A 13,170-nucleotide genomic window follows, 5' to 3' on the forward strand; every position below is an offset into this window, starting at 1 on the left:
TGGAGATTTTTCCATCTACAGATTTTCCCCTGACCTTCTTTTCTCTGTAAATTAAGGGTGCACACTATTGCTGAAAAACACAATCACTACTTAGCAGTCAGATGTCCGTATGCACAAAAGCACAGATCCCTAAACAAGGCTTTATCTGCAGATTAAACTTTTGTAGAAGCGTTTTTTAAATTTGAACTAGGACCTCATGACTACATCGCGTTATGTACGAGAAGCTACAAAAGGCTCAGGTGCAAGTGGAATGTAAAAAACACGGTGACATATATATTGCGATATATTGCGTCACCAAAAATTATTGAGGTCATGTACATATATTGCGCGATAAGTCGATAAATTGATTGCAACAGGCCTAGCTACAACGACAAAAAAACAGCTAAAGGACTAAATGCATTCATTCTAACTGGTGCACTTACCAACATCTCTTCACCAGCTGCAAATTTACTTTCGATTTCTTTGCCCAGGTCACCTTCTGGCACACGCAAGTCCTCACGCACGTCTCCGTTGTCCATCATAAGAGAAAGGAATCCCTCGCTGATGTCAACCAGCTAGAAGAGCAAAAGAAAATGTAAAAAAAAAAAAAAAGAAATGGAATAAGAATCTAGATAAAGTCAGAAGCTAAAGTATCATGAAAAGCCAAAGTATCATCTTTGTATTGCCCTGGTGAAAAAGATTCTCAGACAACCAATTAAGATGATGTTCATTAATTTGCACTGGCTACCAGTAGCTGCTCGCATAAAATTCAAGGCATTAATGTTTGCTACAAAACCACCACTGGCTCTGCACCCATTTACCTAAATTCATTACTTCAGCGTTACGTGCCCTCTAGAAGCTTGCGTTCTGTAAGTGAACGGCATATTATTGTGCCATCTCAAAGAGGCACAAAATCACTTTCACAGACTTTTACATTAACTGTTCCCTCCTGGTGGAATGACCTGCCCAAATCAATCCGAGTCCTTAGCCTTCTTCAAGAAACGACTAAAACACATCTGTTCCATCTTTATTTGACCCTCTAACTCTAGCACTTTCTATTCTATTTTAATTCTACTTTATCTATATATCTTCTTTTTTTATTTAAAAAAAAAAAAACACTAGCTTTCTATTTTTTCCTATTCTATCTACTTGTTTTTCTTTGTGTGTGTGTATAATATATACTATAGTATATAATAGTATATATATACATACCTTGCTACACTGCGTTAGGCTAACCGAGACTTGTCATTTGCACTTATATATTGTTGCTCTTTTGTTAGTTTGACTGCTTTTATTGTCCTCATTTTTAAGTCGTTCTTCAGTAAATAAGTATATTTATATATATTAGCTAGTGGCCATTTAACATATAAATAACCATCAATAACCATCTGATGCATATTGTACGCTTTTCACACTGCGAAAATAGCATTTATTTGACTGAAATTCTGGAATTGCCAGCAAGCTATCACTGCAGTGAACAAATACAATAGTCCAGATAAGTCTAAATGCTCGTCAATGAATGGGACGCTAAATTCTATTCAAAATCCATGGGATATTGAATATATATCTTCTAAAATTTTTGGCTTTAAAAAGTTTTCCCCAAGAAATATTCAAGAATGAAAGTTCAGAAGTGGGGGAAAAAGTCTGATAGCACATGAAGGCAGCATTAATGTTTGTAACAGTATGTGTTTTTTTCTTCTTTTTTGGTCCAGATCAGCTTAGTGCTTGGCATCTTTTGGAATTATTTTCATTGACAAAGGGATGAAAAGTAAATTATAATTTTTTTCCCTGAAGTACGTTCTTGCTTAATGAACCCTTAAAAAAGTATGCGCTAGGTACCAGCACAACTGCCAGTAATGCTTAAATATAAAAACTGATTATTCAATATACACCCAGCGCTTTACATTTGTCATTTACTCTGTTGTGCACTGTGAGAGTATCAATCATTGTGTGACAGTAAGTGTCGGAGTCCAGCACTCACAATGTCTGCGGTTGTGCCGATCTTCTTGGCCAGTTCACTTCGCTCCATGGTGCTGAGGTACAGGTACTTGTTCAGCAGCTCTCCATCCAGGATGTTCCTCACCGCGTTCTGCAGCGTCCGCCGGTCACAGTGCAGCATCCTGCAGCATAACACAGCAGCAGATGCTGAGGGCGTACACTATAGACGTGCACTATAACATGCAACAGAAATCCCAAATCTGGCCTGGAAGCGTCAGGAAAATGTCTAAAATTGTAAGTTTCATAATGAATGTCATGTAAGTTTATTAATGCTATGCTCAAAAGTGTTTTCTGTCCAGTATCATTTTTGATGCATCAGGCTTTTAGTGTGTAAATATGGAGCTCACGCTTGAGGAGAACGGAAAAAACGAGACACAGTGCATACAAATATCAGTTTCCCAATAATAAGACTTAAGATGATATTTAAATGTTAATTTTATGATCAAAGCTCTCTAGTTTCAAAACATATAATGCAATGCAATACAATGATGATTGAGAGATGAACAAATAAATATTCCTCAAAAGCCTGATGATCATATTTAATACTCACATTTTATCATGAATTTTCTAATAATCAAGTAGTTTCTCCAGTCCAGTGAGTGTTCATCTTGAAATACTACTAACAATATAAAAGTTATTCTTACGTTTGCTTTATAAAAATCAGTGAAGATTTCGAAGCAGAAAGACACCACGAGCTGAAGGGGGATGTTTTAAAATGATACTAAAAGGCCTTTTACTTGCAAAAAAAGTATAAAGTATAAACTATCAATCAGACGACAAGGCATGTAGTAGATTGTGTTCATCAAGTTTTGATCATGTTGGTAATTTAGAGGTTTTAGAAATCTGCGTATCAAATATGATACAGTAGGCTTTCTAGGTCACGTTAAAATCTGTCCTAAAGAAAAAGACAATTGCAGAAATGCTGAGATACAAATGCAAATCTACAAAAAAAAGGTCATGGAAATTCATTGGTCAGAAGCGTTGAGTATCAAAACAAGCACAGGCTGGAGTGCTGCAGTACTCATGAGGCGAGTCGGTACCTGAAGGCCTTTGGGTTGAGCCCCGCGTGATGCGGCAGCATGGTGGTGAGGGCGTTCTGCAGCATCAGCAGTCTGCGGTACGTCTTCTCCTGCATGGGCAGAAGCAGGCCGACGCCACCGTCCAGCGTAGCTGCACACACACAGACCAATCAAAGCTAGCTTTCTCATGCACTGGTATCACGAGTCCAGGAATAGGGAAATAATGCTGGTCAATGATCATGCTTCATTAATGCCCATTATTTACTAGGGTGCAAAGGTGTTCAAAAGAGTGCAGAGATGCAGGTGAGGAGACCCACCGAACCACGTGATGTGTTTGTTGTCCCAGGTGAGCGCCTTCTTGCTGGCGGGGTCCAGAGTGCCGCGGCACGGCATCCTCCAGAAGGCGTTCACATGAGCACCAGCGTTAAAATCGGCTCTCCGCAGCAAACGCATGCCTCCGAAACTCTCTTTGGCTGGAGGCGGAATAACGAAGGACATATGTGTGATATCAGACACTGGGAAAGAGCGAAGTCTCACGGTACTGCAGAAAGAATCAAATGAATGACACACCTTCTGGCAGGTACATGTAGACGGACAGGTTTTTGTCTCGGTCTGAAACTGAGAGAGGGTTTTAGAGGTCAAACGAGTTTATGATGAGACAGAATAAAAGAGTAAGACATTTTTACCCAGGAAGCCAAGCTGGTTGTTGTCCACCATAAACTCTACGCTGTAAACCTCCAAGGGCTTTGCATCCTATGAAGAAATAAAAAGAGGAATGGAATTGATATCCAAACTGTATGCATTTTCATACACTGGTATGATTTGCGAATCTAAATTACTTAAAGTCAACAATATTAAACCATGTTCAATTTTCTATGTTAAGCACTCAAGTCAAACAAAAGGCAAAAGCAAAAAAAACTATTCAACCAATCATAGCACTGGGTTCATTAACCCAAATATGAGGGATAACTGACTACTGTCAAATGACAGCAACACAAACTTACAAATATATCCCTTTAAATCAACTGAATCTGTAATTGACTGATATTTGAGTGCAAACTCATGCCAGATACCCTGCTGATGAGCGAGAGCGTCTTGCTCTCTTCCTGGTAGCGCAGCAGAGAGATGCTCTTCATCACATCAGCGGCGAGGATGAAGTTCTTGATGCTGTGCATCTGATGGATGTAGAGCTGTGTGTCGATGAAGGCCATGCCGGTCAGATCATTATCCTTCAGACTCCACAAGAAGATCTGCACACACCCACAACAGCTTTATACAGGATGAACAGAATATCACTGTGTTTAACAGCACATTTAAACGTGTGGTGTTTACCTTCTGTCCGATGGCAGACACCAGGTATCCACTGCAGTGACAGAGAGCCGTGACGGGCCCCTTCTGCTCCTTCTCATACAGCACTTTAAACTTGTTCTTAGTGAGGGGCTGACCGGGCTCTGGCACCACCTCAATCACATCCAGAATCAGGATCTGTCAGAGAACAAACGTCTGATCAACAGAAACCGGTGCCGACAAAAGAGACCAAAGGTCGGGGTGCGGGATTGAAAGTTACGACTGCAATTAAAAATGTGAAAACTTCAGGTTGCTTTGCTTGTTTGTTGTAGGGCTGCATAATTTGGCCATATTTGTAATTATATTTCATTTACAATAATGAATTATATTATTATAAACATGAAGAATTATTATTATACAATATATAGAATTATAGAATTATTAAAAAATAATAAATAAATATAATTTATATTACTAAATAAAATATTAAACAAATTAATAATTATTTTTACAATTATTTGAGTATTACTTCTGCAATATTTCATTTTAAAAATAAACAAAAAAACATGTATTTAAGAAAAACACAAGTTTGCTGTGCCTGTTTGCAGAGCTGCACAATTTGGCCAATTTTGTAATTACATTTCATAAGAAGTAATTATATATAGTAATTCTAAATAAAAATATTAAACAAAATAAGAAATATGACCATTGCAATATTACACTGTAAATTAAAAAAGTAATAATCTAGTATTTTTTATTTTACAGCATGACTACAATACTAAGATATCTGGCTGAATTTATTTATTTCTATTTATGTTTTAACAATTGACCTTTTTGGTGAAATTGAACCTACAATTTAAATCACAGCCTTTATGATTTGATAATCGCCTTTAGCCTTATACCAAACTCGTTTTATTTTTTATTATTATTATTTTTTTAATAAATCATGCAGCCCTAACCAAAAGTAGTCATACATGGTGCAGTTTTAAATGTTGTTGGACCATGCAAATGTTTTCATCCCATTTTGCGATCACATGACCAGCCATATTGCTCTCTTTATCTTTCAGTTGTGGAATAAACTGATCATGGGAATCAAATGCACCTGTACACAGAGTATTTCTACAGTGGCATTGGTAGCTGACTGCCATTGAGTGGTGATCAAAAGGCTTATTTACTGAAGTAATATGAATGCAGTTCTGTTTTCAGATGTGTGTAAGTGAAGACTCACTCTGCCCCTACAGGTGACCTCCTCTCCCTGCATGAGGCACGTGCCCAAAGCCACATATCCCTTCAGCCCTGACACAGTCTCCTGACTCTTCAGAGCCACTGTCTTCATACATGTCACATGCTCCCACTCCTCCAGATCAATGCTGAGCAAGACAGTCCAACAACGTTACACAGACAGTTTATCATTTATCACACGTCATCATTTACTCATGTTCATGTCAGTTCAAAACCCATAAGGAGCCGTTCACACAGAACACGTTTTCCCATTCCAATGCGTTACTTTTCCGTTGTTTTTCTATGTAAATATGCTAGACGGATGTATATGACTTTTGCAGCGTCTCGCACATGAGCGCCACATTTTTAAGACTTTTACATGCAGCGCCACTCATCATGTCAGTTCCAAAACATTGGACCAATCAGAAGACCCCGGAGGCAGGGCAAGCATTGCCAGCTTTTGTTTACAGAAGCAAGTTGGCATTGCAACTGTTTTATTTGAAGGCAATATGGCGAAGCAGGCGTTCTGTGCTGCACTTTACATTCCTTAGCGTTTCGTCTCGTGTTTTTAGACGCAAAGACACATTCTGTGTGAACAGCCCCTAAGACTGCCATTCATCTTGAAGATATTTTCAATGAAACCTGAGATATATCTGTCCCTCTATTAAAAGTCCATTCCACCAAAACTTTATGCTTCAAGATGTTCATAAATATACATCAAATATGTTAAACGGCTCTATGTATGTGCATCGATAAAAGTTTCTATGTGAATAAAAGCCTAATTTAAATCTGTTCATCATATAAAGTGATCACATCTCTTCAGAAGGATTCAACTGCTCTATTCATACAGATTACTTTCATAGCATCACTGGTTGTGTGAACTTTCAATGGAAGGACAGAAATGGCTCAGGTTTCATTAAAAATACTTTCATTTGTTTTTCGAAGGTGAACGAAACTCTTACAGGTTTGAGAGTGAGTAAATGACAGTGAATCATGTGCTTCTCACCGTGTGTTTGGGATGGCCTCCCAGCTGACCGGAGAGATGAGCTGGATGGAGAAGCTCTCCTGCTGAGGGTGTATGTACCGCTCATCTGAGAAAACAGCAATTAAACTGTTAAGACCCCTTCGAATGACCTATGTACACAAGTAAACAAACGGTGTCCCACCTCTCTCGATGGTCTCAAACTCCTTCTCCTCGCCGGTCATTCTGGGGATGCGTGTGCACTGCTCTTTAACACTGCTGCACACCGCATACACCTGAAACACACACGATTAAACATGCATGAACACAGTATGACTGTCCACATTTACACTGCAACACTCATTTAATGCTGGACACTGTTGTTGTTCATGCAAAGACTTTAGCCAGTTATAACAGACCTCATTTACATATGGAATCTTAAAGGGACAGGAGCAAAAACAGCCAGCCTAAAAGACCTGTCAGGTTAGACGTTATATTAAATTGAATGCGAATGAAAACTAGGCCTGTCCACAGCTGTGCGTTACCTTGGATTCCACATGGTACGACACATAGTGGATGGTACACCTGAGTGGGATCTTGCGGACAGGCCAGGGAGCGTCGTATGAGAGATATGTGGGTAACACACTGATCCTCAGCTCGCCCTAAAGCAACAAACACACTTCAGTTACACATTTAACCTGTCAAGATATTCTGATACATTGGAGGGTGAACAGCACTTTTTTTCATTCTGAGAAGTGATTTTATATCTAATACCAAATGCTAGTAGACTTGGTTTTTACCTGTTTGTTGAAGTAGAGGAATCCTTTAGGGCAGTTGATATTGTGAAAGGGAGAGAAGGACTCGATGGCGCCGTCTATAGTCATGGGGTGGAGCCGCATCGCCCCTCGAGACGTCACCAGCATCCAGTGAGGAGACGGCCCGCAGATAAACACCTGAAAAACAAGCAGTGCCAAACATTTATGTAGTGCTTGAGAAAATAATTTGGTTCCAATGTCTTACGCCAGCTGTGATAACTAGCCAGCATGGTTGTTATTGATTACTTAGAAATTATAAAAAAATATTTTCCGTAATTGAAATCAAGCTGAAATAAAATATACACATTTTATACAAAAATTAATAAAAATTTACTAAATAAACAAAAAGTAGTACTAAAATTACTAAAACTGAGACTGAAATAGTTAATTACAATTTTTTTTTTTTTAAATGACAACAGCACATAACGAAGTTACTAATACCTAAACTAACATTAAAATGACAACAGAAAAAATACACATAAAAGGTACTACATAACAGTATAATAATTAATACTAAAATAGACAATACATGATTGACAAAAACCGGTTTATAAGGATAAAAAAACAAGTGTACAATAAAAAAGAACAATAAAATAGCATATAATTATTAGATGACTTAAATGAAAATTAGAAATGCCTTGACAACTAAGTGAAATAAAATAGGTTTAAGTTGAAATAGCAAAATTACTAAAACTAATACAGAAATAAAAAAAATAAAAAAATACTACCATTTTTAACATGGCAAAGCATGAATAAAATACTATAACAGTATATAAACAATACTAAAACAACCCTGCATTACATGACTGACCAAACTGGTTTATAAGGGTAAAATATACAAGTTTTGAATGCATTTAGAATTTAACACAATGTAAGAGCATCAACAAGTGTATCAAAACAACAATATGATCAGAAATACACACGTCAGTTTTCAAACCAAGTCTCAGACAGACGTACCCCTGAGTATCCTGAGATGTCCTGGAAGTATCTGAATCTGGCCACTCGACCCCTGACCCCCACAGTCTCCTCTCCCTGACCCTCGGGCTTCTTGTCCTTCCTCATTTTGGACTTCTTCTCTCTGAAGTTAATGTTATGAGGCATCTGACAGGAAGAAAACACAGCCACCACTCACCATCACTCAAACCTCACTAGAGTAAACGTCCTGCGGAGAGAATTTAGTGTGAGTTTGTACCTTCTTGAAGCGCACTTTCAGGTTGCTCTGAGCCTGCTGCTGGTCGTATGGAAAGGCCTCATAGATGAGAAGCTCTTGATCAACATGTGCCTGTTGACAAACACGGTCAAATACACAACATTAAACCTCAATTCGTCCAGAAGAGCAGGGAGGCTCCTGTGATTCACTCACCAGCAGGTAAGGACGGCTGTGGTTGTAGCCTAAAGACACGAGAGCAACTTCTTTGACCAATGGGATTTCTCCCTGCCTCATCACTTCCTCCTTTTTGAGCTTGCCTTGAGTAGCCAACTGGCTAGCAGAGCTGTCGACCAAAACACGCTGACCAACAGGGAAGTTTTTCACCAGGAAAACCAGGCGCCAGTCAGGAAGCTGGTAGATCTGATTAACAAAATCACAATAAACATTTTTAATGAACAATAATAAGAACAATAACATCAGATTATGCTTTACATGTGCTATATGGAAGCTTATTACATGAACTGATAAACCAAACAGGCCCAAACAGGTCAAATTAATCTATTAATAAGACATGCATTCATACAAAGCAATTTAATATACTTCATAAAGGCAGTTCAGGGATAGTTTTGAATGAACTGAGGGTCTATAAAGGATGACCAGGCATTTGGATTTTTGGGTAAATTATATGGGTTTTGGGATCATATAAAGGGGAATTTTTAATATTACATAAATATTAAATATTTAATCATAAACAATTACAGTACTTGTCAAAAGTTTGGAAATAGTACGATTTTTGAATGTTTTTAATTAAGTCTCTTTTGCTCACCAAGGCTGCATTTATGTGCTCAAAATACAGTAAAAGCAGTAACAATATGAAATATCATTACAATTCAAAATAACTGTTTTTTACTCAAATATATTGTAAAATGTAATTTATGCCTGTGATCAAAGCTGAATTTTCAGCATCATTACTCCAGGCTTCAGTGTCACATGATCCTTCAGAAATCATTCTGATATGCTGATTTGCTTACATTTTAAAATATAGTACAGTAGAAAACACTTATTTAATATTGTAATATTATTTAACAATATTAGTGTTTTTACTGTGTTTTTGATCAAATAAATGCAGCCTTGGTGAGCAGTAAGAGCAAGAAACTTCTAAACTTTTGACAAGTAGTGAATAACTTAAAATAAAAACAATAAAAAATACTAATTAAAGATTAGTTAGTAGCATACACTCTTTCAGAGATTTCTCAGTAAGTCAGTGTCTATGTTTGTCACCTCCATGACTCCGTTCTCTCTGACCAGCAGGCACCAGTGTGACGGCTCCTGTCTGCCCTGTCTTCCTGTCTGAGTGGAGCTCAGTGCTGCAGAGACGCGGCTGGGCTCCTCTTTACTGGGGCTGCTCAGAGGATTCGACTCCCCATACAGCATCTCCTCCTCATCATCCAACGCATTACTGACGGATAGATAGAAAGACAGTCATAATGAGCAAATGACACGAGACTGCAAATGAGAGCATTTGAGGGCTGGTGTGAGCGTTACCCTATGTCCTGGATGATGCTCTCTGACTCTGACTGGGTTCTGATGGACGTTTCCTCTTTGGCCAGGAAGCTGACCTTGTTCTCAGTGGTGAACATGCCACTGACGTCACGGTACGCACATAACGTAATCACACGGGATTGCTGCGAAACAAAATTTTGAGATCTGGTCACACTGAGAGCACTTTAAGAGGCATTCAACACTGACAAATGACTGTATTTCAGTAATGAGAATCACCGGAGAGAGAAATGGGATTTACAGAAAGCTCATATCCACTAGGGCAATAAGAATTTGGGTGAAAATGTGTTTAATTGTCATGAAAATAATGCCACAATATAAAATCTTCTGTGCTAAAAATAGGATTCAGTTTCTATATTGGCTTTCAATTTTGTGGTAAAACACAACCTAAATGTTTTTCACGAGATTAAAAAAAAAACGTATATTTTTATTCAGCAGGGATGCATTAAATTGATCAAAAATAACAGTTAAGACATTTATAATGTTACATAAGATTTCTATTTCTAATAAATGCTGTGTTTGAACTTTGTATTTATCAAAGTATCTTAAAAAATGCATCACAGTTTCCACAAAAATACGGAGCATCACAACAGTTTTCAACATTGATAATAATAATAAATATTTCTTGAGCAGCAAATCTGCATATTAGACTGATTTCTGAAAGATCATGTGACACTGAAGACTGGAGTGATGATGCTGAAAATTCAGCTTTGATCACAGAAATAAATTACACTTTACAATATATTCAAAATAGAAAACAGTTATTTTAAATTGTAATAATATTATACAATATTACTGTTTTTATAAACCGTAATAAAACAAATGCAGCCTTGGTGAACATAAGAGACTGAGTAAGAAAAGAGTGATTTCTTTGTCTTGTTTTCCAGTAAAAATATCTAAAAGTGCTTAAATTGAGAGACACTTACTTGAAATGCAAAATGACGCAAGTCATCATACATGTCTTTTTAGCGAGTTTACACTTAAAAACAGAACAAAATAACTGCAAATGGGGTCAAATAAATCTTACACCACTGACGTTTTTTTTTTTTTCTGTTTAAGCATAAACTTCTTTAATTTTGATACATTTCTCAGAAAGCAAGACTTCCTACACCATTCTGCATTTCAAAAACTTGACCAAATAAATGCAGGCTTGGTGAGCATCAGAGACTTCTTACGAAAGCAAACGCTTGATCAGTAATGTGCTTGATGTCTGCGTGGGCTGACCGTGTGGATCTGTGGTTTCTGCAGTGCCAGGCGGTGGCTCTTCCCCATGTACGATTCACTCTTTAGCACAAACATGGTGACCACTCCCTCTGCTGTCATGATGACCACGTAGGGATCGGCCACAGAGCAGTGCACTATGGGAGAGCCCAGGTCCACAGGGATAAAGTGGAGCTGCGTCACTGAGAGCAAGAAGAGAAGAGACCAGATGAGACACAGGCCACCCATCATACGGTCACAGTTAGATCTACACTGGTTTGACCCCTCACCTCCCTCTAGCAGTCTGATGCCCACAGGAGACACCTGGATGATGTATTTATTGTCTCCGATGTTGCCCGCATACACAGTGGGACCCTGCGTGGCGAAACCACTGGTGTCCAGCTCCATAATCTCCTGACCTGTCTGCAGGATCTAAACACGCCACAAGAGCAATGAATCACTGGAAGAGCAAATAAGACCTACAGAAATGGCATTGACTCTAATCATTGTGATCGGTTGAAGAGTAGCCAGTGAGCTCATATGAGAAAGCAGTAATGGGAACAGCATGCCTAGAATGAGTGTTATAGAGAATACAGCCTTTGATTACCATAGTGGAGTCCTCTCTGCTGAGGATGAGGAAGCCGTGTTTGTTCTTGTCATCCTCCACTGTTTGCTCCTGCTTCTCCTCCTCAGGACCCTCACTATCGCCCTCTGGTGGAGACTACAGACACACGGCGTTTCAAAGTTAAAACATCAGCATGTCTTATTTATCATTGCGTTTATCTGGATTAAAAAAGAAAAGAAAAAAGCGGCAGATGAGCGTAACAAATCACCTTCTCAGGTTTCTCCTCACAGTAAATGACTGTCCACATGTCATGGCATCCAGGAAGTTCAAACGTTGTGACCACCTGCGGTCTGATGCTTTTCTACAGAACGGCAAAATAAATGTTTCAATATCACAAATTTAATAAAAGGTCGGTAATAATGGTTGACCTTTATGGACTTTTCAACTGCCAGAGGCCAATATATTGTCAATAAATATGTGTGACCTATGGATATAAATATATACACAAAGCCAACACTGCAAACAGTGATTTTCTTAGTATTTTTGTCTTGTTTCCAAGTAAAAATATCTAAACATACTTAAATCAAGAGACATTTACTTGAAATTAAAAATTACACAAGAAGTCTTTTGTTTTTTTTTGAGAAATGTATGTGAGTTTATGCTTAAAACCAGAAAAAATAACTGCAAATGGGGCACCATTCATGCCATCTTGGCAGCACGTCACTCAATAATCGTAAATGGGAAAAGAGGCGGGAGCTGGTTGCTGAAACCACACCCACCTAGCTCGATGGTGGTGACAGCAGCGGCAATCCACCTGTCACTCGAGTGGCCATGCCCTTAATTATGCAGAACCTTAAGACTTAATATAATTTAAACGGATGAGTTATAAAAAAAATTCACCCCCCTCACAGTTGTCATGAAGGGCAAAATTAGCTATATAGACCAAAAGCACTTTTTGTACCAGGCTGTAAACATTTTTTTCTGCTGTAAAGTTGGGCATTTTAACATGGGGGTCTATGGGACTGACTCCCTTTTAGAGCCAGCCTCTAGCGGCCAGTCGATGAATTCCAGTTTTAGTCACTTCCGTGTTGGCTTCACGAGAGAGACCAGGAGGTTGGCACTTGCCTGAGACGCATGTTAACAACAGGTGTAAATGGAGCCTCAGATTCATAATGAACACAGGTGTCATGCATCCCGAGTGAAATGCATGAGCGGTGCATCAGCAGTGTGCCTCTGCTGTATCTCGGGTGTTTTAAAGGCCTCTCCGACCATCTCTGAGGCAGCCCTGGTAAAGCCCAGACGTGACTGTAGCACCCACAGCAGCCCGAGGCAGATGAGCCTCACCGCTGCAGGACCGCGTGCTGTGCATCTTTACTTTAAACAGACCCAGCTGCAATGCACGCGCATGCATGAAG

General features: G+C 38.8%; 1 protein-coding gene across 1 annotated transcript in view; it reads right to left on the reverse strand.

The window, feature by feature from the left end:
* Nucleotides 1–13,170, reverse strand: part of cpsf1 (cleavage and polyadenylation specific factor 1) — a 21,458-nt gene that overhangs the window by 974 nt on the left and 7,314 nt on the right. The window contains exons 15-35 of the mRNA XM_016499693.1: nucleotides 12,024–12,116; nucleotides 11,798–11,911; nucleotides 11,481–11,622; nucleotides 11,215–11,393; nucleotides 9,976–10,115; nucleotides 9,712–9,889; nucleotides 8,644–8,850; nucleotides 8,473–8,562; nucleotides 8,238–8,381; nucleotides 7,266–7,418; nucleotides 7,011–7,127; nucleotides 6,671–6,761; nucleotides 6,511–6,595; nucleotides 5,512–5,653; nucleotides 4,329–4,481; nucleotides 4,070–4,246; nucleotides 3,683–3,749; nucleotides 3,567–3,614; nucleotides 3,314–3,469; nucleotides 3,018–3,147; nucleotides 1,961–2,099 (exon numbers count right to left, since the gene is read on the reverse strand). Coding sequence (XP_016355179.1) covers nucleotides 1,961–2,099; nucleotides 3,018–3,147; nucleotides 3,314–3,469; nucleotides 3,567–3,614; nucleotides 3,683–3,749; nucleotides 4,070–4,246; nucleotides 4,329–4,481; nucleotides 5,512–5,653; nucleotides 6,511–6,595; nucleotides 6,671–6,761; nucleotides 7,011–7,127; nucleotides 7,266–7,418; nucleotides 8,238–8,381; nucleotides 8,473–8,562; nucleotides 8,644–8,850; nucleotides 9,712–9,889; nucleotides 9,976–10,115; nucleotides 11,215–11,393; nucleotides 11,481–11,622; nucleotides 11,798–11,911; nucleotides 12,024–12,116 — 2,745 coding nt within the window. The remainder of the gene's footprint in view (nucleotides 1–1,960; nucleotides 2,100–3,017; nucleotides 3,148–3,313; nucleotides 3,470–3,566; nucleotides 3,615–3,682; nucleotides 3,750–4,069; nucleotides 4,247–4,328; nucleotides 4,482–5,511; nucleotides 5,654–6,510; nucleotides 6,596–6,670; nucleotides 6,762–7,010; nucleotides 7,128–7,265; nucleotides 7,419–8,237; nucleotides 8,382–8,472; nucleotides 8,563–8,643; nucleotides 8,851–9,711; nucleotides 9,890–9,975; nucleotides 10,116–11,214; nucleotides 11,394–11,480; nucleotides 11,623–11,797; nucleotides 11,912–12,023; nucleotides 12,117–13,170) is intronic.

Source organism: Sinocyclocheilus anshuiensis, unplaced genomic scaffold (assembly GCF_001515605.1).
Source record: "Sinocyclocheilus anshuiensis isolate Anshui unplaced genomic scaffold, SAMN03320099.WGS_v1.1 scaffold150, whole genome shotgun sequence".
Lineage (NCBI taxonomy): Eukaryota > Metazoa > Chordata > Actinopteri > Cypriniformes > Cyprinidae > Sinocyclocheilus > Sinocyclocheilus anshuiensis.